This window comes from Nilaparvata lugens, chromosome 4, assembly GCF_014356525.2.
Source record: "Nilaparvata lugens isolate BPH chromosome 4, ASM1435652v1, whole genome shotgun sequence".
Classification (NCBI taxonomy): domain Eukaryota; kingdom Metazoa; phylum Arthropoda; class Insecta; order Hemiptera; family Delphacidae; genus Nilaparvata; species Nilaparvata lugens.
Window position 1 is genome coordinate 5,977,582 of NC_052507.1, and position 22,851 is coordinate 6,000,432.

Below are 22,851 nucleotides of genomic sequence, written 5' to 3' on the forward strand. Positions count from 1 at the left end.
ACTTTCCTTGCCCTTTTACCATAGGTAAGGAAAGTATTATTGCTTTCCGAAAAAATTAAGATACCCCAATTTCTAAATTTCTATACGTTTCAAGGTCCCCTGAGTCCAAAAAAGTGGGTTTTGGGTATTGGTCTGTGTGTGTGTGTGTGTGTGTGTGTGTTTGTGTGTGTGCGCGCGTCTCTGTACACGATATCTCATCACCCAATTAACAGAATGACTTAAAATTTGCAACTTAAGGTCCTTACAATATAAGGATCCGACACGAACAATTTCGATCTAATGCAATTCAAGATGACGGCTAAAATGGCGAAAAAGTTGTCAAAAACAGGGGTTTTCGCGTTTTTCTCGAAAACGGCTCCAACGATTTTGTTGAAATTCATACCTAAAATAGTCATTGATAAGGTCTATCAGCAACGGCCACAAGTCCCATATCTGTAAAAATTTCAGGAGCTTTGCCCCATATATGCAAATTTTGATTTTAGGTTTCAATTATCAGGCTTCAGATACAATTTGAACAAAAAATTTCAAGTGGAAACGATTGAGCATGAAAATCTCTACAATTTATGTTTTGTAACATTTTCACCTAAAATTGAAAATAAGCTCGAAATTTGAGAAAATGTTAGACTTCGTGTGTTTCCAGCGTTATTTCCTGTCACCAGCTGGCTTGGATCTTTGAATAGTAGACTTGAGATGCGCCTGAACACTAGCGTCAGGTGATAAATTTTCATGACGTCAAGGAAAGTTGTGTGAGTGTGCCACACCAGATTTTTTTTGTTGAAAACAATAAAAAGTATTTTTCCATAAATTGAACCATTTTTTTTTGTAATTATTCCTTAGGTCAGTTTTGCAAATATCCAGATTCCACCTCTGTAAATTGAAATGAGCTCATACAATGAAACTTATAAATAGTGCATCGAAAACCAATGAACGAATCTGACGATATTCATGGTTAAATTCGCAGTCAAATATGACTGCTACAGTGAGGTCCACGTTATAATGGCAGTGGAGAAAGATAGCAGAACAACGTTGCCGATCCTCTGTCTTGTCAATGCCTCCTCTATAGACGGTAGTTATACAGGTTTATTGATGTAATATTAACTGTTCATTCTCGTTTAAAATAATCAATAATTTCAAAATGAATTTACATAATTAAGATTGAATATTTTGTTAATCAATTATTAATTCTACATTGTTAAAAGACGAACTGGCAACAGAGCAAAGCGAGAAAGAGATAGCGCTATCCGCATTGCTGAATGATAGACAAGGATAGCAATACCATTGCTCACTATAGTCGTTCTATTTAATAACAAAAAAGTGATTTAATAGTAATAAGTTCGTGATGGTTAAATTCTATTTGATTTTCGCGCAACTGATCGTTTCAGTCAATTTTATCTACGGCAAATACTTGGCGATCCAAGGCACTTTTTCTATGTATTTCACACGACATGCAGTCAAATATTTAAGTAAATGATCAAATTATTTTACTTACGGTACTGACTGTAGTGGTTAGCCTACTTTCGACCGTCTCGCCATCATTTCAACAGCCAAAAAATGATCTGTTGAAAATTACTTATGTATATCATAAGTACTATAGTCAGTAAGTAAAATAATTTGATAATTTATTTAAATACTTGACTGCATGTCGAGTGAAATACATAGAAAAAAGTGTGGTATTATAATACTATTAGAATATTTCCTCATTCAGAGCTTGATGGTCATGGGTAAAAACTGCCTATAATAAACTATTAGGTATTTATTGTTTAAAGTGTTTTAGAATGATTCAATAGAGGATAGAGACCATTATTTATTTATTGATCTAAAAGCAGAACAGTCTATTATTTTTACAGTAGGCTACCATACTGAAGAAAATTGATAATAGGCCTACATTTTATTCATAAAAAAATAACTATTTTAAATAATGTTGAATAATTAATCATTCATAATTGAGAATGGTATTGTATGTATCAATGTATAAATAAACAAGATAAAAGTTTTAAAAATGACAGTTGAAAATAATTTCCAATCAGAAACAAATATATCAACAGTACCAGAAATAAAAATGAATCTTAGAAAAATACAATGATGTCAACCCTTCTGAGTTCAAAGCTGTACGGGGTAAAGTTTGGAGTAAATAAATAATAATATAGATTAATTTATTCAAATTTCGATATTTTAGGGAAGTATCAATTCACAAAATTTAAGATTTTTCTTCAGAACCATAAAGTCTGATAGAAATTTTCACAATTTGCTCTACTTTAAATAATAAATTAATCTAATAAATGTTCGTTATTTTCCTTTTTTTTATTAATTCTTTATCAAAATCTGATGTATATTTCTTATTTTCTTTTGCAATTTGTATTTGTTTTCTTTCATCTTATATACTTGAAATCTTTGAAGTGTAATATTTATTTTTTCCAAGTTAATTTATCTTTTGTAACTTGTTTTTTTTTTGTAACTGGGCACCCGCCGAAAAACCTTTGGGTTTGGCAGTACTCTCAATTGTTTGTATTGCGAATAAAAATTTTGATTTGATTTTCTTACCAATAAGTTGGAAGTTTCATCGTTCTCAGAGATTTCACAACGGATATCATTTATGTCTTTCACATAGGATTCATATTTCAGTATCAGATCCTGTTGATAAAATAAATTATTGATTATAACAACACGCACTCATGAATGAACATTTTAAAAACAGTACCGTATCCTACCGTACCATAGTGGGGTCCACGTCGTTATAATGACAGTGGAGAAAGATAAAATAAAAACGTTGCCGATCCTCTGTCTTTTCAATGCCTTCTATAGACGGTAGCTGATAGAGGTTTATTGATGTAATATTAACTGTTCATTCTTGTTTAAAATAATCATATTTTATTAAGCATGAAGTTATATTTTTCAATAATTTCATAATGAATTTACATAATTGAGATGAAATATTTTGTTAATCATTAATTCTACATTGTTAAAAGACGATCTGGCAACAGAGCAAAGCGAAAAAGACGGTACTATAAATAATCAATCAATCAATCAATCAAATCCATTTATTGCCAACGACAAGTATAAAACAAGTATAGGCCACGTCATAAAAATACAATCATTGTTATACATGTACATAATATCACAATTTCATCACAATTTAAAAATTTTTCATATTAAAGCTAAAATATTCATCCAGATTGTAAAAACAGTTTCTAATTAGAAAATCTTTAATTCTTAATTTGAAATCTTCCACAGCCAAGTCTCTAATGTTTAATGGTAATTGGTTAAAGAATCGAATTGCACACGCCCTAAAACTCACATGACTGGATTTGTACCGACAGTATTCATTTCTCAGGTTCAATTTACTTCTGGTATTGTGGGAATGAATTTCAGAATGACTGCAAAAAGACATAACATTAGTTTTTACGAACAATAAACATTGAAATATAAAAATACAGGGTAAACACATAATTCTAAGCTCAATGAAAAGAGGTTTGCAATGCGTAAGGGGTGGTACTTTACATATATTTCTTATTGCCCTCTTTTGTAAAATAAACAAAGAATTAGCATCATTGTAGTTTCCCCATAATAACGTACCATAGGAAAGATGAGAGTGTACATAGCTATAGTAAACAGTAATTAGGATTTTTTGAGAGACTATTTCCTTCAGTCTCTTGAGCATAAAAATACCCCTTGTGACTTTTGGGATAGTGCAATCAACATGACTCTTCCACTTCATATTACTTTGTATGTTGAAGCCTAGGAATTTGACTAAATGTGGTGAATGTCGGGTTCCATAAGACACAGATAAATCCTGTGTTTTGTCTAAATTCAAAGCAAGTTTATTAGCTCTACACCAATCTGACACAAGATTCACCTTTTCTTCTAGAACAGTTTCTCTCATTTCGCTACCAGTAATAACATTTAGACATACATCATCCGCATACATGTAACACTTTGTACTCTCATCCTCAATGTTCCCTGGCAGGTCATTCATATATATTATGAATAACAAGGGTCCTAAGATTGAACCTTGCGGCACTCCAGTTTTAACAGGCTTAAAACCAGACATTTCTTCATTAAAAGAAACAGCTTGGAATCTATTATTCAAATATGACCCTATCAGTGCTACAGATATAGAATTTAAACCTAAATTTTCCAGTTTAGTCAGAAGAATGTTATGGGAGACTGTGTCGAAAGCACGTGACATATCGAATAGTTTTGCATTTACAGAATTTTTTCCTTCCATACCAGTTAGGATATCCTGAATGAAAGACATCACCGTCTGACAAGTGGTATGATTCTTTCTGAAACCAAATTGCTTATCTGATAGTAAATTTTCCCTCTCTAAGTAATCTGACAACTGTTGAACAATTATAAATTCGAAAACTTTAGATAAGATTGGCACAATGGATATTGGCCTGTAGTTACTACACAGTTTGGGGTCACCTTTTTTAAAAATTGGCACCACTTTCGACAGTTTAAGCAAGTCAGGAAAAACACCAAAGTCAATACAAGAATTAAAGATATGACATAAAACTTCACATATATGTTGACTGCTTGTTTTGCATATGAAAGAATTTAAAAGAAAAAAATCTAAACAGTTGGTATTTCTAAGAGAATTTAATGACAAAAACACTTGTTCCACAGTCACATGATGGAACGAAAAAGATGGTCCTATTCTTCTTACTTTTTTCAAATAGTGAGAGACTGTGTTAATGCTGGTGTGAAAGAACAATCACACTTCCAGGGATTTTTACCCAGAAAAATGTTATCGAATTGCTGATTTGGTTGGAAGGCATGGTTGAAGCTGTAGGTGTGTAACTGTGAAATGTATTGAAAAATATTTTGTTAAATTATTACACGCTATGATTTTTTTGAGATACTATTATCAGAGACTAGCTATATACTAATAGATTGAAAATCAGCAGAGAATAGCAATATATTGGCTACTCTATACCAAAGACCTTAACAAGATATCTTTAGGTCATCTAAGACATCAAGACATCTTTAAGGTCTTTGCTCTATGCCATTATATTCAGTAGATATAGGAATCTTCTTCTTCTCCTTTGCCTTTTTCCCATTATTTGGAGTCGGCTCTCCTGGATCTAAAAGTCAGTAGATTTAAAAAAAATACCTTTTTTTTCAATTGTTTATTCATGACATGTATCGGCCATGATGCCATTATCAAGTACTTGAATCAATTAGATTTTACTTTCCTTGCCCTATTACCATAGGTAAGGAAAGTATTGTTTTCCGAAAAAAATTAAGGTACCCCAATTTCTAAATTTCTATACGTTTCAAGGTCCCCTGAGTCCAAAAAACTGGTTTTTGGGTATTGGTCGGTATGTGTGTGTGTGTGTGTGTGTGTGTATGAGTGTATGTGCGTCTGTGTACAAGATATCTCATCTCCCAATTAACGGAATGACTTGAAATTTGGAACTTAAGATCCTTTCACTATAAGGATCCGACACGAACAATTTCGATCAAATGAAATTCAAGATGGCGGCTAAAATGGCGAAAATGTTGTCAAAAACAGGGTTTTTCGTGATTTTCTCGAAAACGGCTCCAACGATTTTGATCAAATTCATACCTAAAATAGTCATTGATAAGCTCTATCAACTGCCACAAGTCCCATATCTGTAAAAATATCAGGAGCTCCGCCTCATCAATGCAGATAGATTCCCAATTATCAGGCTTCAGATACAATTGAAACAAAAAAAATCAAGTGTAGTAGATTGAGCATGAAAATCTCTATGATTAATGTTCAGTAACATTTTCACCTAAAATTGAAAATACGCTTCAAATTCGAGAAAATGTGATTATTCAATTGCAAATTATTGTTGATTCTATTAAATCATTCACTATGAAGAGATAGCAGACCTCATGTGTGTCTCCAGCGTTATTGCCCTATCACCAGCTGGCTCAAATCTTTGAATAGTAGACTTGAGATGCGCGGGAACACTAGCGTCAGGTGATCAATTTTCATAACGGCAAGGAAAGTTGTGTGAGTGCGCCACACCAGATTTTTTATTTTTTATTTCTATTCAAGAGTAGGGAGTAGCCCTAACAAAAACAGATCAGTAGATTTATAGTATCTGTGCTGTTGAAATTTGAACGTTTTTTAGTCTTTGGTTTCAACATTTATTCAATCATTCAAAATTACACTACTAACAGACCACAGGCTTACGCCCAAAACGGTTCCAATTCTAATTTATACAACATCCAAATTTAGCTTAAAAAATTCGACTGAGTCATTGTCAATATTGTAGAACCGTTCCATAATTGAATAAAAACACAAATCTGTTGTCAAATTCTACACCGTTTCATTCGATACAGTACACCGAATAAAACTGTGTAGAATTTGACAACATATTTGTGTTTTTATTCAATTAGCTAGATTATTTTACTTCAAAATTCAGCTAGATTACTTCAAAATTCTTCAATCACATTAAATGTTTACAATCACTTTGTTGAAGTTCTGACACTGTGTTACTAGTAAATATTTGAAAAAACACTCACTATTGTTGGAGTCTTGAGGAATGCATTTCACTCCTGAAGAGGAGCTTCATCAGCCTGAACTCTTCAGGACTGAAATGCATTCCTCAAGACTCCAACAAGAGTAAGTGTTTTTTCAAATATTTACTAGTAACACAGTGTCAGAACTTCAACAAAGTTATTATATAGTGTTTCGTCATGGAAAGCAACTTCAGTTTACAATCAATCTTTAATGAAACTTTCACCTGCACTCTCTGATATCAAAGTAATATAGAAATAACCAAACATATTCTTATAACTTATTCATATGCTCATATTTATCATATATGAATATTTCAGTATTAAAGACTAAATTCTGTGCATGTGTTAATGAATAGTGTTTAAATTATAATTTAGCCTATTAATGAATGAAATGACGGGATTGGGATGAATGGAGGATGAATAATGAATAAGGGATGAATGGATAAATGGAGGATGAATAATGAATAAGGGATGAATGGATAAATGGAGGATGAATAATGAATAATGGATGAATGGAGATTCAGGGAAAGGGATAAAGGGACTACTGGATATGAGATGAATTCTGAATGATTATAGACATTGGCACTCAATCAATTTTTTTCTAGTCGATCAATTATGGTTTGAAATGATAATGATTTATTTCCTACCTGTGTCAGATAATTGCCCCTCAGGCTGAGTAACCTGAAACTTTCCAACCATTTTGATCCTTCTAGCACATCAATTGAAGCGATTTTATTGTAATCAAGATAAACATCTTTGACATTCAAATAGTCGGTATTGTTTACAAGAGGCATCACATCGGTGAGCTGTAAGGTAATAAATCGTACAATAAATGTTAATGAATAAGAAAAATTAAACTTTATACTCTCTATAATAAATCAGCACACCGTTAAGCTGAGAGTAATAAATCGTTCAATAAATATTAATGAATAAGAAAAATTAAACTTTATACTCTCTAATACATCACATCGGTGTGCTAGGTATACAATAAATTAATGAATAAGAACAATTACATAGAATTTTCAAGAAACGTAGCATTGATGAGATGCAGGAGAATATCTCGTAAAATAAATTAATAAATAAGAGAAATTTGATCTCTTTATAAGCCGGCTTCTCCACTCGTAACGGAAAGGCCTGTTTGAAGGTAGATACCTACCCGAACTCCAAGTAAATCCTATCGTATGAGAGGAAAAATCTGATGAGATCACCACGATTTTCCCCATTCACACATACAGAGACAGACCTTCAGATTTTTGGTTGTGTATAAGGTGTAACTTAAATTATGGTACCAACTTGGAAAATATAAATACTTGCAATGAAAAACAAAATATGTTTACCTGTACAGAATGTTTTAAAAATATACCGACAAACTACGTGAGTGTTTTCCTTATATTAAAATGAAAAAAAGTTCCCAGTGAAATAAATAGAAAGAAAAATAAAAATCTCCGTACCCTTTTTGAATTAATTAATCACAACATGTTTCAACATTGATGCCACTTTCAAGTGATAATACTGTCCCAGTGAAAATACGGTAGCAGTAGGCCATAAATGTTTTTTTCCTACAGTTACCTTGAAAAGTGACCATTCCTGCACTGATTACAGAACGCAAAGAATCACTTTTCCGCTCTATTGCGCAAAGTATTACTTAGCATACTCTTAATACTTATCTTGCATATTATCTTGCAGCCATCCCAATCAGCTGTTGACATTGTTGGCGTGTATTTTGAATGCGAATTTGTTCTATCTATATTTTTTCTGATTTTCAAATAAATAAAAATGAGAATTCATTAAATTATACATTTTGAATATTATTAATTATTCATTATTTCAAATAATATTTTTTTCATTCATAGATTGATTGGTTGAAAAATTATTTAGAAATTAAGATTTACTCAAAATTTTCAAATTAATTTAATTTTTGATTTGAATAAATTATTGATTATTAATTTTCAATTGAATTATCAAGTTTAAAATAAATTAAAGTTGTTATTAATAACATACATTTGATGGATTTTAGCCATCATTTTACCCATAATCAACTACTTTGCATATTCAATGGTAACTGTAGGAAAAATTTAATGTGAAATACGTGCGCAAAGTTCCTCTGCTGCACTCAAGAAACCATTCCGCCCTCGCCTACGGCTTGTGCGTAAACGTTTCTTTCGGTGCAGCAAACTGTCACTTTGCGCACTAGTTGCACAAATAACTATTTTCTCAAAAGGGTCGTTACACACAAAGTTTGTCGGTCTATTCCAGAAACACTCTGTATGAAAAAAAATATCTGAACTCTTCTTCTTCTTCTTTTCCTTCCCCTTATGCCGCTAAGCATCGGGTGCCTCCAGCCATTTCTTATAGTGCACTCTATCCTGGGCCATCCTCCTAAAGTCCGTCATTGTCTTTCCCTTTCCAGCCGCGATACTCGCCACATACTCGCTCCATTCCATCCGTGGTCGTCCCCTGCCTCGACGTCCCTCCGGTCTTGCTTCCATTACCATCCTTGCTTTTCTTTCCTCACTCATTCGTGTGACATGTCCATACCAACCTAAAGCTTTTCGTTGGACAGAAATGATCAGCTCTTCCTCCTTTAGAGTATCTCTGATCACTCCATTTCTCACTCTGTCTCTCCTTGTCTTTCCAACGACTTTTCTTAAATATCTCATTTCTGAGGAGGTAATTCTACTTTTATGCTTATCTAGGAGTGTCAGAACTCGTCGTAGGAAAAATGTGTGGAACGAACTTTTGATTGTGACTGTTTTATGTTATACCTTACATTATAATAATAAATAATGTAATATAATATGATAATAAATGTACATTGCATTATAATAATAAATAATAATTTTGAATTTATACTTAATACTGTATAACCCACACTACTATATACAGAGTGTTCCAAAATCGACTATATACCTTATTATTCTGGAGTCTCAAGGTGGTTGTGTTGAGTGGTAGGGTTTTTGGCATTTCGGTCAAACCTTTATGGCTGCAGTCGACTGTTATCAATGGTATCAGATTCCCAACCACTTTATCAATGGAACAAGTACACACCACAGGACAAGTGGCTTCCAGAACCTTGTATGAGCAAAAAATACATAAAATACATAATAAATATATCATATATAATAGGTAGAATGAAAGATAATGTACATCAGAGCCATAACTTCAACTATCTTGAAAACTTCAAATTGTTACAAACAGTTTTTACTGGAAAACCTGAAACTAGTTTTCGACTATTATAGCCATAATCGATATATCGATCTCCCTGTAGTGAGAGTGAGGGAAGATAGGAAAGCAACGTTGCCGATACTCCGTCTTGTCAATGCCTTCTATAGACGGTAGCTGATACAGGTTTATTGATGTAATAAACTGTTTATTCTAGTTCAAATAATCAATTATGTTTTATCGAGCAAAAAATTATATTTTTCAATAATTTCACAATGAATTTTCATAAAATTGAGATGAAATATCTTGTTAATTAATTATTAATTCTATATTGTTAAAAGACGATCTGGCAACAGAGCAAAGCGAGAAAGAGATAGCGCTATCCGCTTTGTTGGATGATAGACTAGGATAGCAATACTGCTAATCAAGCACTTCCATTATAACGTGGACCTCACTATAGAGGTAACTTAGTGTTGTACCTGTGCAATTTATTATTATATATGTTTCTTCAATTTGAATTGTGACTTGGCTATATGTAACTTCTATGTTCAACTTGCCCAATAAAAACTTGAAACTTGAAACTTAAAATATCCAAATCTCCGACATATCTATATACATGATGATAGCATATTTTTCTTAGATGAATCATCAGCAAAATATTCATTTGCAAAAGAAAATTAGTTACAAACATATAATGAATAAAATATAAATAGTATATATTAATACATCTTACAAAATTGTACTGTAAATTTAATTTCATTCTGAACTGCCAATAAAAGTGAACCCTTGAGTGTCGGCAGTGAAATTACAGCAAATACCGTACTTGTATACTATAGTCAGGTTCACGTTGTAATGGCAGTGTTTGATTAGCAATGGTATTGCTATCCTTGTCTATCATTCAACAAAGCGGATAGCGCTATCTCTTTCTCGCTTTGCTCTGTTGCCAGATCGTCTGATAACAGTGTAGAATTAATAATTAATTAACAAGATATTCATCTCAATTTTATGAAAATTCATTGTGAAATTATTGAAAAATATAATTTTTGTTCGATGAAACATAATTGATTATTTGAACTAGAATAAACAGTTATTACATCAATAAACCTGTATCAGCTACCGTCTATAGAGAAGGCATTGATAAGACAGAGGATCGACAACGTTTTTCTCGACCTATCTTTCTCCTCTTCCATTATAACGTGGACCTCACTATAGAGGTAACTTAGTGTTGTACCTGTGCAATTTATTATTATATATGTTTCTTCAATTTGAATTGTGACTCGGCTATATGTAACTTCTATGTTCAACTTGCCCAATAAAAACTTGAAACTTGAAACTTAAAATATCCAAATCTCCGACATATCTATATACATGATGATAGCATATTTTTCTTAGATGAATCATCAGCAAAATATTCATTTGCAAAAGAAAATTAGTTACAAACATATAATGAATAAAATATAAATAGTATATATTAATACATCTTACAAAATTGTACTGTAAATTAATTTCATTCTGAACTGCCAATAAAAGTGAACCCTTGAGTGTCGGCAGTGAAATTACAGCAAATACCGTACTTGTATACTATAGTCAGGTCCACGTTGTAATGGCAGTGTTTGATTAGCAATGGTATTGCTATCCTTGTCTATCATTCAACAAAGCGGATAGCGCTATCTCTTTCTCGCTTTGCTCTGTTGCCAGATCGTCTGATAACAGTGTAGAATTAATAATTAATTAACAAGATATTTCATCTCAATTTTATGAAAATTCATTGTGAAATTATTGAAAAATATAATTTTTTGTTCGATGAAACATAATTGATTATTTGAACTAGAATAAACAGTTTATTACATCAATAAACCTGTATCAGCTACCGTCTATAGAGAAGGCATTGATAAGACAGAGGATCGACAACGTTTTTCTCGACCTATCTTTCTCCTCTGCCATTATAACGTGGACCTCACTATATAGAAATTTTTCTAAGATGATTGAATCCAGATAAATTCAATTTTCTGAATCAATTTTATATTTATTTGAAATCAAAATCATTAAGGGCTTTGTTGTGCTTTCGGAAAAACTGGTAAGAATTCTTTGAACTATGATACAAACCTTTTTCATACCTAAAACTCCCAATACTTGTTTACCATTATACTTTTCCCTGCACATGTCATCCTCTCATTGGTTTGTTGAATTGACAGCGAATACTTTTGGGGCTCTAAAAGCCAAAGCATGGTCTGTTCACATTCCCAAGGATTGCCTAGAAAATACAAGAAAAATCTAAAATAAATACCGGAACTTATAAAATCTAATATATTAATTCTTTGGAAAACTTTAAAACTATAGTAAATTCAATCTTATTCTTTCTACTAATTTAGTATCATTTTTGGTACATGATATCACTGAATACTCGTGCACCCGGTTGCATAAGATTATATCAACTTTTAATCCCGATTAAATGCCACGAGAACCAATCAGAGAAGCTTTCTTCTTAGAAAACCCTTCTCTGATTGGTTCTCGTGTAAATTCATAATGATTTAAATCTAATAAGCTTTCGTACAAGCAGACCTAAGATATTCTAAGATATACTTATAGGTTCACTTTATCCAAAACATATATTTTCTATTAAGATTCTTAATTTTTTCACCTGCTAATAAGATGCTCCGCAAATTAGGAAGATTCACAAGGTCATAAGCCCTTAGATCTGTAAACCTATTGTGCCTCAAATCTAGTCTCTCCAGGGCGTGTAAATGAGGTAGCATTATCCTTTGCAGTTCATTGTGAGACACATTTAGAACCTATTCAATAGATCATTCATTTTACTATTTATTCGACAAAATGGAACATGGACATGATAAATCATTTATTTATTTATTTATTCATTTTCTTTACATACAAAGGCTCACAGAGATCCATAAAGAGCCTTATTTACACAATTAAATGAAACAACAATTTAACTTATATACATTTTGAAATATAGTAAATAAAGAAAAGAAAGAAAAAAGCATTTTTACAGTTGAAATAATCAAATTAATTACATTCATATAAAGAAAAATGTAAAAAAATCAAAAAGCATTTACTCAGAATAATCAAATTAATTTCATTATTATAAAGAAAAATGTGAAAAGAATGAAAGTAAAACAATCCTTTCCAAAAATTATTCATTTTTCATATATTCATTTATTCATTTACAATGGAGACAACGGGTTTCCCCAAACATGTCTCCTTTACAAGAAAATGCAAAATCTTAAAATATAATATATAGAAAACTTATAAAAAATCATAAAAAGAAATAAGGTACAAATGGTAATATTTATCCTATGGTAATAAGGTACACAAAATGATAATATGGAAAAATACAATAATTTAAAAAAAATATATGAAAAGATGAGATGAATACAAAGCATCGAAATACTACTCATAAAAGGTCCAAAAATGGAAAATATAAAATTCCAATAACACAAGTATTAAAAGAATGAAATAACCAAAAATATAACTTATTAATGAGTTCCAAGTCCCAAAACATAATGCACACCCACACATACATGAAAAAATGATCGATGTAGACCAGATCACAATATCAATGCTCAGACCAGACCATTGTATAGAGCTTTTCGGAATCTAGCGCGAGAGAACCAGAAGAGATCTAGGTGCCCGGACAAACTATTGTAGCTTCTCTGAATTCTGTTGAGAGGAGAATTGTAATTTCTAAGTGTTCTGGAACGAGGAACCAGAAAAGAAAATTCAGATCGACGAGCCACAGGTGAGATATAAATATTCATTTTAGATAGCAAGTATGATGAATCAATTTCATTATTTAAGAGATCAAAAAGAAAAATAAGTGCTCTAACATCAAGCCTATTATCATATAATTTCATTTTACCAATTTTTCTGAATGTTTCGTTATAGAAAGATGTATATTTGAAATCCCATCAACTGAATTGGTATTATAATGGATACATATACAAATATAATTACATTGTATTAATATGGATACATTATAATAAATATTATAATAGAAAATAGTCTGCTACTGCAATTGTTGACAACAGGGTAAACTAAACAGCTAAGTGGAAATTGTATGAGCGCTACTATTTAAAACTTATTTGTCAGCCCGGGAATTATTTGTTCCCGGGCTGACAATGACAAATAATTTTTGAATAGTAGCGCTCATCGAATTTCCATCTATAGTGATCGAGGTCTACGTTTTAATGGCAGTGGAGAAAGATAGGAGAAAAACGTTGCCGAACCTCTGTCTTGCCAATGCCTTCTATAAACGGTAGCTGATACAAAGATGAAATATTTTATCAATTAATTATTAATTAATTCTACATTGTTAAAAGACGCTCTGGCAACAGAGCAAAGCGAGAAAGAGATAGCGCTATCCGCTTTGTTTAATGAAATACAAGGATAGCAATACCATTGCTAATCAAACACTGCCATTATAACGTGGACCTCACTATAGACCACTTATTGAAGACAGTTCCTTGTAAAGAAACATGAAAAATAATTTGAAATTTGGATGAGAAAACCAAAATACTCACTTGAAGATATGGGAGAGTTCCATCAGCAGCTTCATTATGATCAATTGTTGTAATGTTACTATTATGTACGTCAAGAGTTACCAAGAATAGGAAATGATGTGAAATTTCTGAAAGATTTAAAACGTCTTGCTCCAAATTGCATAGCAGAAGATGGAGTCTGAAATTTTTAATTAATTCACTTGTTTCTAAGTGACACTGGCATATTGTTAGTTATACAGTATATAAGAAGGTAATACATTCGTTATTTAATTAGCCTATAATATAAATATAGTGTATTTTTCAATAAATTATCATTAATACAATTATTACAATGCTCTATAATAATATATATATAATAATTCTTCAATGTTGTTTTCCATCACGAACTGCTTATTATTAAATCACTTTTTGCTATTACAACCAAGAAGATGGCGGACCTGCCACAGAAAGATCTGGTTGTCACAGTGAGTGATTAATTCATTTATTGTAAAATATCTGACTGCTAGTAGTTTTTTCTAATAGCAAAAATGATATATCATAATCTGAGAGAGGAAAAGTAAGCTAAGCCTGTACCATAGAGAAACAATAGCATAAGTAGATATCCCATGGCATAGGGCGTTAATGTCGCAACTTTTACTGTTATCTCAAGCCGATAGCCCACGTAGTTATTTCCCGTGAAGCTTTATGACGCTGGTAGTCTCTCATATTGTGCCGATCATACACTCTTATTCGGTCAAATCAATAAAAATCAACAATAATCGACAGTAATCGTCTTGGGATAACAGTAAAAGTTGCGACATAAACGCCCTATACCATGAGATATCTACTTACGCTATTGTTCCTCTATGCCTGTACTATACCCATTCCAAACATTAATGGTAATCAAGTCTAAATTTTCATATTTTTCTGTATAAAATTTTTCTCTGTTCCTAAAAGTGTGCTCTGTAAGATGTTTTTTGTCTTTATGAGATTAGAAAGCTATTCTTTGAAAGCTATGCATTGGTTTCTTTAATGATAATAATGTTCATGGAAATACTTTGAGAAATTCAAAATTAATAGTTATAATAGAATTGATATTAAAGACAGAGACCAGAAACCTTAATACGGTACCTGTTTTTGTTATAATATGCTCCCTGTAGTTCATTGTTGAATCCAATAGTACCATAGCATACAAGCGTATTATTTGGGTACCATTCAAAACAGCCATTTTGTTTGTGATTTGCTGTACAGTCAAGACACATAACATTTGATAAATTGGCGCAACTGAAAAAACAGAAGACGATTCATGTTGGGCATTTTGCAGCAAAACAATTTATTCAATTTTCGGAGATCCTCAGATCAAATTGTGATTTGGGCAACCAATATTTAATTGATTTTTCAGCAAAATAATTTTTTTTTGGATTTTTTCACACTAATCAATTAACAAACTATTTGACAAAACGGCATGAAACTATGGGAATATGTTGTTTGAATATTGGTGATCGTTTCTGACCAGAAATTTTAATAGGAGGGCTAATAATAATAATTTATTAATCCATTTTACAGACCTATTTTTTCGAAACGTTTTTCACGTTACCCTGTGATAAATTATGTACTGGTATTGAAACGGTAGTTTGGAGTTGAAGTCAGTGTAGTTGATTGGTACCAGCTGTAGATAATCGTTCCTAAGGCTATGTACACATGGTAGCGTCGCACCGCGCGGTTTGAGACGCGCGTCCGACCGCGCGGTGCGATATACAATGGAGCTAATGGCAGCGTCCACATGCACCACTCACTGAAATGTGGACGCGCCGCGCACTGCGCCGCCCAGACTTTCAACCTGAACCGCGCGGCGACAGCGCAGTTCCCAGTACTCTACAGTCAGTCGGACTGTACACATGAGAGCAGTCGGACGCCAGTTTTGATCTAGTTCACTTGTTTTGTGTAGTAATTTTACAGCAACTCTGTTCAGTGTGCAGCCATGGAAATGAACAATTTTGACACAGAATTGTTTATAGAAGAAGTAAAAAGTCGACATGTCATAAGGGATATGGCGAGTCCTGATTACAAGAACTTGATGCCAAGTCGTCTTTTACGATCTCCAACAACTCGTCAAAAGATGAAATCGACATTCGCAAATAGTTAAAAAATTTGGGTTCGTATTTCCTCAAGTTAGGGTCACAAAAGCACCATGCGTTAATCTATCGGTCAAAATAGGGTGAACCCAAAAGTTCCTTTGCCTTCGTTTTCTCGCTTTATATCTACGATACACAAGCCACATACATGTTACCTCTTCAACTTCCATTGCTAAACTGGAGGTGGACGCCGCGTATAAAACGCTCGCATGTGTACAACTGCAGAATTTTGGACGCGCGTCGCACCGCGCGGTGCGACGCTACCATGTGTACATAGCTTTAGAATACCTATACAAATAATTATCACTCCCCTATAATAGAAAAACTGGAAAATGTTGGGAAAAAATTATTCACCTCATGAAAAAGAATTGTTCATATTGATTAACAATTAATATATTACTATATTAATTACTGAAGAATGACATATTAATTTACATTTTTCTTAAATTTAGCTTAGCTTATATTCATCCTAAAATGGAAGATGGGAAGAATATGGAATTCTGTGTAATTCATCGTACATCGCATTTCCTGGACCATTTATTTACAATCAAAAACTATGAAAACATTAAATTCATCTTTGAAACACTGATTTAAACTATCTATTTTTTTTTAATTTAACACTTTACTGATAGATATTACTACCAATTGATTGAGAAGAATATGCTTTCGGAATAATAAATCCTAAGCACATAGGAAGTCCGTATTGAGATGTAAATGAAAATATTGATTCAAATCAAATCAAATCAAATCAAATTTATTTGTTTCCAACATTTACAGTATAAACAGTATATAAAAAGATATAATTGAAACAACACTCACATGGACACGCAGGTCTGTTTGTGAGTGTTTGAGTTCGTGATTACATTATTTTAATTATTATAACTTGATAACTTGAGAGAAATTCCTGGAAATTAGATTTGGCTAGGTACATTGTATTGAAATGAAAAGAATAACTTAAATAAAGAAGTAAATTGAATTATGATATGTTAAATAATAGAAATTATTATTCAATCATAGAAATATTGTAGCACAACTACACACAAATACAACTCACGCATACAGGGAGGGGGAAGACAGCCACACACACACCACACACATACACACACACCAACATTCTAAAATGGCTGTTAGATGCATTTAAATTCATTGGTTGATTACTGATGGAGGTAGAGAAGATGAAAATTGGAAGCTCAAAATAATAAATATATAGAGGAATAAAATTTGTATAGAATATAGGTCTACAGTAGAATAATTTGAAGCGAAAGTCTGGAGTTTAACCAACCGCGTTTGCGCGCAGCGGGGCTAGACGTACACAGATCTCAAAATCAGATCACATTCGTCGTTATTTAAGGCAGATAACCACCCCCGCAATACTCTTTTGTATTGGTATATTGAGCATTCCCCCGGCTGACTAACAAACAAAGGTGCATTCCGCAGAATTACGTGAACCAGATATGTCACATTTCTGTCGCAGACAGATCTCATATTACGTGAAACACCAGAATGATGGAGATATGAGCCGCGGGTCAGGTAATTGTGTTGAGAGGAATTATTGAAAACAATCTTATTTTTAAATGCATAGGTCATAACAGATTTGATGAAAAGTTTTTTTATGGTGAGAACATTGAAAAAATTGAACAAGAGATCTGATGAATAAGTCCTTTCCAGACCTAGTCCAGCCTTGATAATTGCTTTCTGAGTTATAGATAATTCTTTAATGTATACATCACATGCACCGCCCCATGCAATAATACCGTATGTCATGATGGATTGAGCAAATGAAAAATATACCATTCTTAATTCTTTAACATTGAGGATACCATGTAATTTAGAGAAAACGAAGATCAACTTTCTCAACTTATTTTTCAAGTAGGCTATGTGCTGCATCCAACTCAGTCTATTATCAAAAATGATACCCAGATATTTTATTTCATTTACAGACTCAATTTGCCTGCAGTCACATTCAACATCCCACTCACGACCACACATGTGAAGTTTAAGATCCAACTGGGGAGGTGGGGCACGTTTTTTGTGAAGAAAAATAGGCATGACTTTGGTTTTACTAATATTCATACTAAGGATATTGCTATCAAACCACTTTTTCAGTCTCACTACACCACTATTTGCGGTCCTGTACACTTCTCTCCAGCTATCCCCCTCAAAATACACAGCAGTGTCGTCAGCAAATAACAAAATTTTCCCCATAATATTGCTTTCGATTATGTCATTAATGTACAGGAGAAATAGAACCGGACCAAGAGTACTACCCTGGACTACTCCATAGTCTATTCCCTGAACATTACTATATGTATTGTTGATACTCACAATTTGTTTACGCTCAGACAAGTAGCTATTGATCCATGAATGAGCTATCCCAGCAATACCAAATTTATACAGTTTTCTCATCAAGATGGAGCGGTCTATAGAATCAAAAGCCTTGGTGAGGTCAACAAATAGAAGAAGAATGTATTTATTATTATTAATACCCACCCTTAAAAAGTCGCTTAAGCGATAAAAGCAGTTTTCTGAGTTGCAATCGTCCCTGAAGCCGAATTGAAACTCAGTGAGTAGGTTGTTAGTTTTTATGTAATTAGTTAATTGTTTTTTAAAACATTTTTCAATAACTTTTGAGAAAATACTAAGTAATGATATAGGACGGTAATTATTAAGGTCAACTTTACTACCTGACTTGTGGAGAGGGATTACTTTGGCAAGCTTAAACAAATCAGGGAAAATTCCGGTTCTGAAACTACAATTTATGATGTGGCAGAGCGGGGTGAGAAGAATATCAATATTATTTTTTATCAAGTTAACGGGAATATCATCACAGCCAGGGGCAGAGCCTCCCCGAATTCCCATCACACATTGGCGAACGTCCTGTTCTGAAACCTCTCTAAGAATAAATCTGGATTCAGAGTCAGGTGGTGTAAATGGAATTGTTCTGATATTGGCATTATTTTGTCTTATTTTTTGAGCTAGATCAGCTCCTATGTTAGCAAAAAATTTATTGAAGTCATTGGCAATATCTAGTGAGGAATTCAATGTATGGTTATCACTGGAGCATGAGCTTAAGAAATTTTGTACTGGAAAAGGAGTTTTATTGTTATTTGAACCAGATATTTCATTAATTGTTTTCCAAAATTGTTTAGGGTTGTTAGTTGATTCAAATATTTTCTGTTTATAGTAAGCCTTTTTAGTTGTTTTAAGAAGTCGGCTTAATACACGGCGATACTCGGTGTAATAATTTATCAGTTGCACATTAAACGGCTGTCTTCTAATTACTCTGTGTAAATTATTTCTTTTTCTAATTGCCCTGACAAGGCTTAAAGTGATCCAGGGCTTCAGTCTTTTATCAGCACTCCTCCTCGGATGGGACGAGGTTGAACGCTGATACACACTTTGAATTAATTCAATAAATTTAGTTGAACTTGTGTTCGGGTCATCCGAGGAAATGACCTCGCCCCATGGCTGTTCAGATAGAAGATTTGAAAATATTGCAAGGTTTGTTCTCTGATAGTCATAATTTGAACGAATTTCCGGCCTATTTATTATATTTTGTTTTATAATTATACCTATTGGATAATGGTCTGTGATATCATACTTCAATACTGACGGGAAAAGGGAATTAGTATCATGATGTTTAACGAATAAATGGTCAATGCAAGATGATGAATTGGCTGTTACTCTAGTTGGTACGTCAATACAGCAAACGAAACCAGCTTCATATAATGTATCAAGGTACCCACTGCTAATGTTATTAATTTGGTCGCCGAGAATATTGCAGTTGATGTCGCCAACAATCAATTGGATAACTCTATTATTATTAAGTTGATGATGATGATTATCAATATTGTTATTATTATGATTGATATTATTTTCTTGATATCTATCCCCCAACCCATCGATAAAGCTAGCCAGGTCAACTCCGTGACAACGATAAACACAAAGTAAATTGTAGCGTTGATTGTCAGATAAATTTCATGATTTACCAAATAAAGTTAAGTGTGACATGAGATACATTAACTTTTTGGCGGTACGAAGTTTGCCGGGTCTAGTTCTATTGTAATAATTAACTTTGCTATCGAGGTAAACTTTATATTGGCAGTGCGCAGTGAACAAAGATAGGAGAACAGCGTAGGAGAAATAGGCTTATTTTCAAAGTTTTATGATAATTCAGATCAAATATTTTGTTAATTAATTATACTTCTACATTGTTAAAAACGATCTGACAACGTTGCTCTATCTTCTTTGTCGAAGGATAGCAACACCATGTTAATCAAATACAGACATTATAATGTGGACCACACTGTAAGAACAATCAGTTGTGCATTCTAATGATTACCAAATAATGTCTATTTAGGTATGTATTATTCCAGTAAAAACTTTATGCTTTTAAGCTGTAAGTATTATAATGATAGTAGACTGACCACAGTATGAGAAATAGAGTAGGAAATTGTAGTGACACCATTTAAATTCCAATAGAAGTTTCACAGCAACACAATTTCTCAAGAGGAGAACTGAAGAAAATTGAAAGTTCAAAAATTTGAAGCTTTTTGTTATCAACAAAGTTGGAAATAAGTAGCAATTTCATCTGGCTATCATGTCACTTTGCAAACTAGGATTTTAATTTACTGTTTAATTACGAGTGTTAGCAGCTTATCTCTACACTCTACTTGTGTTTTCACGCTTATATCGTGTACCGTATTTAGGGACCCAATAATGGAAACAATCCGAGTAAAGAATGAGGTTTATAAATGAAATAATAAAATTTGATTAGAAATTATAAGTTTTTTAAACTATTCTATTATTTTTCAAAGGCGACTTCCTAGAAGTATTTTAAGCCTAGGTGATGATGATGGGATGAATGATAATACAATGAAGGTAGAGTTATGAATGAATAAAAATTATAGGTTATGCTATCCACTTAAATTGATTTAAGTCCACTTTTCAAAAATTTAAACTATAATTCTTTACTATTATACTTGAATTGAAGACTCATAGATTCAATTGATATTTCTAAATTATCTAATATATTGCTTGCAAGAATTCATTTCAACGGATTATAGCAAAATCTATTCTATTTTTTCAATGAGTTATTAGTAAACTTTCATGAATAAGTTCGTTCATGAGCTCTTTCCTTCTATTACTGTATCCAGGTTCTATTTAATTCATTTCAGGTATAAAAGATTGTCTGAAGAAAATGGCTGAATCAATAAAATCTTGTTGGGTTGAATGATATTTTTAATGAAACACTCAAGTTCTGTCTTCAATTTCTATCTAAAAATCAAGGCAGATATAATGAGCTATTACCAAATATGATACTTTGTATTTTTTCTATAATAATACATAGATGATTGGAAAAATAATGAGGAATTGAAGTATGAGAAGCTCATAAGAGATAGGATGGAATTCTGGTGGTAGAAGTCAATAAAAAATACTACTTCGAAAAATAACAACATACAATAATTCAATTTTTAATAAATATCGATACAACTAACACAGAAAATATTGTCACTGTCATATTCGGTTATTGACATCACACTTGGAGGATTTATTCATCCGTATTATACGGATATAATACATCCGTATTATAATTGGAATTCCTGATTTTGACATAAATATACGGTACTTTACAATATTTTTTTCCTACAGTTACGTTGAAAAGTGGCCATTGCTGCACTGATTACAGAACGCAAAGAATCACTTTTCCGCTCTAGTGCGGGAAAAATTTTTCTGCACTCCAGATTTGCAACATGGCAACGCAAAATACTTAGTAGGTTATATGGAGCAACAGTGCAGCAAAATCAAAATGAAGTTGGTAACAGTGACTGGGCTGCTATAGTGAGCAGAGGTGCAACCCAAGCACAACGCGCTAATTATTAGTATTATATATTATAACCAAGGAAAACATTTTTATTCAATTTGACAATAAATTAAGGTTTTTATCAATAATAAAATTACACAGATATACATTTGATGGATTTCAGGGAATTTTACCCATAATTACCCACTTTTCATATTCAATGGTAACTGTAGGAAAAATTTAATGTGCAATACGTGCGCAAAGTTCCTCTGCTGCACTCAAGAAACCATTCCGCCCTCGCCTACGGCTCGGGCGTAAACGTTTCTTTCGGTGCAGCAAACTGTCACTTTGCGCACTAGTTGCACAAATAACTATACTGATATATTCACATCACATTTGGATATTGTCATAAAAACTCTGGCATTGTCAGATTCTACCCATTGGAAATTTTTAATGCCTACTGTTATATTTTTGAATTACAAATATTTGTGATCATCGATATAATCCATATTATGAAATTGGAATGTCGGATGTTGTCATATAAACTTACAGTATTTTTACTGATATATTCACATCACATTTTAGACATTAACATACACATTCTGGCATTGTCAGATTTATTACTCATTGGCAATTTGGAATGTCTACTGTCATATTTTTCAATTACAATTTTCTGTCATCTATTCATCCATATATTATACAATTTGGAATGCCACTAGTAAAAGTAAATTCGTATGGCTTTTGTTGGTGGGGAGTCCCT

The 22,851-nt window shown here is 32.6% G+C and overlaps 1 protein-coding gene across 3 annotated transcripts; it reads right to left on the reverse strand.

Annotated features, from left to right (window-relative positions):
* Positions 1-1,493: 1,493 nt before the first annotated feature.
* On the reverse strand, positions 1,494-20,863 carry LOC111055181 (protein singed wings 2). Of its 3 annotated transcripts, XM_039425591.1 has the most exons (9): positions 20,716-20,863; positions 15,285-15,437; positions 14,196-14,352; positions 12,299-12,449; positions 11,764-11,911; positions 9,406-9,567; positions 7,143-7,301; positions 2,542-2,631; positions 1,494-1,556 (listed from the first exon to the last, which is right to left on the reverse strand). In XM_039425591.1, the coding sequence occupies exons 5-9, from the start codon at positions 11,818-11,820 to the stop codon at positions 1,533-1,535; spliced, it is 492 nt and encodes a 163-aa protein (XP_039281525.1). In that variant the 5' UTR covers positions 11,821-11,911; positions 12,299-12,449; positions 14,196-14,352; positions 15,285-15,437; positions 20,716-20,863; the 3' UTR covers positions 1,494-1,532. The 3 variants fall into 3 exon arrangements, with proteins under 3 accessions (XP_039281525.1, XP_039281524.1, XP_039281523.1); XM_039425590.1 differs by lacking the exons at positions 1,494-1,556; positions 2,542-2,631; positions 7,143-7,301 and having other exon boundaries at positions 9,434-9,567; positions 14,196-14,302; XM_039425589.1 differs by lacking the exons at positions 1,494-1,556; positions 2,542-2,631; positions 7,143-7,301 and having other exon boundaries at positions 9,434-9,567.
* Between the last annotated feature and the right edge of the window lie 1,988 nt (positions 20,864-22,851).

Coding starts and splice junctions, on each gene's coding strand:
- LOC111055181 (XM_039425589.1), bottom strand. CDS start 20,756: ATGGTGTCACTACAATTTCCTACTCTATTTCTCATACTGTG. Junction 15,438..20,715: donor ACTCTATTTCTCATACTGTG/GTCAGTCTACTA, acceptor CTGTTTTTTCAG/TTGCGCCAATTTATCAAATG. Junction 14,353..15,284: donor GCATATTATAACAAAAACAG/GTACCGTATTAA, acceptor TAAAAATTTCAG/ACTCCATCTTCTGCTATGCA.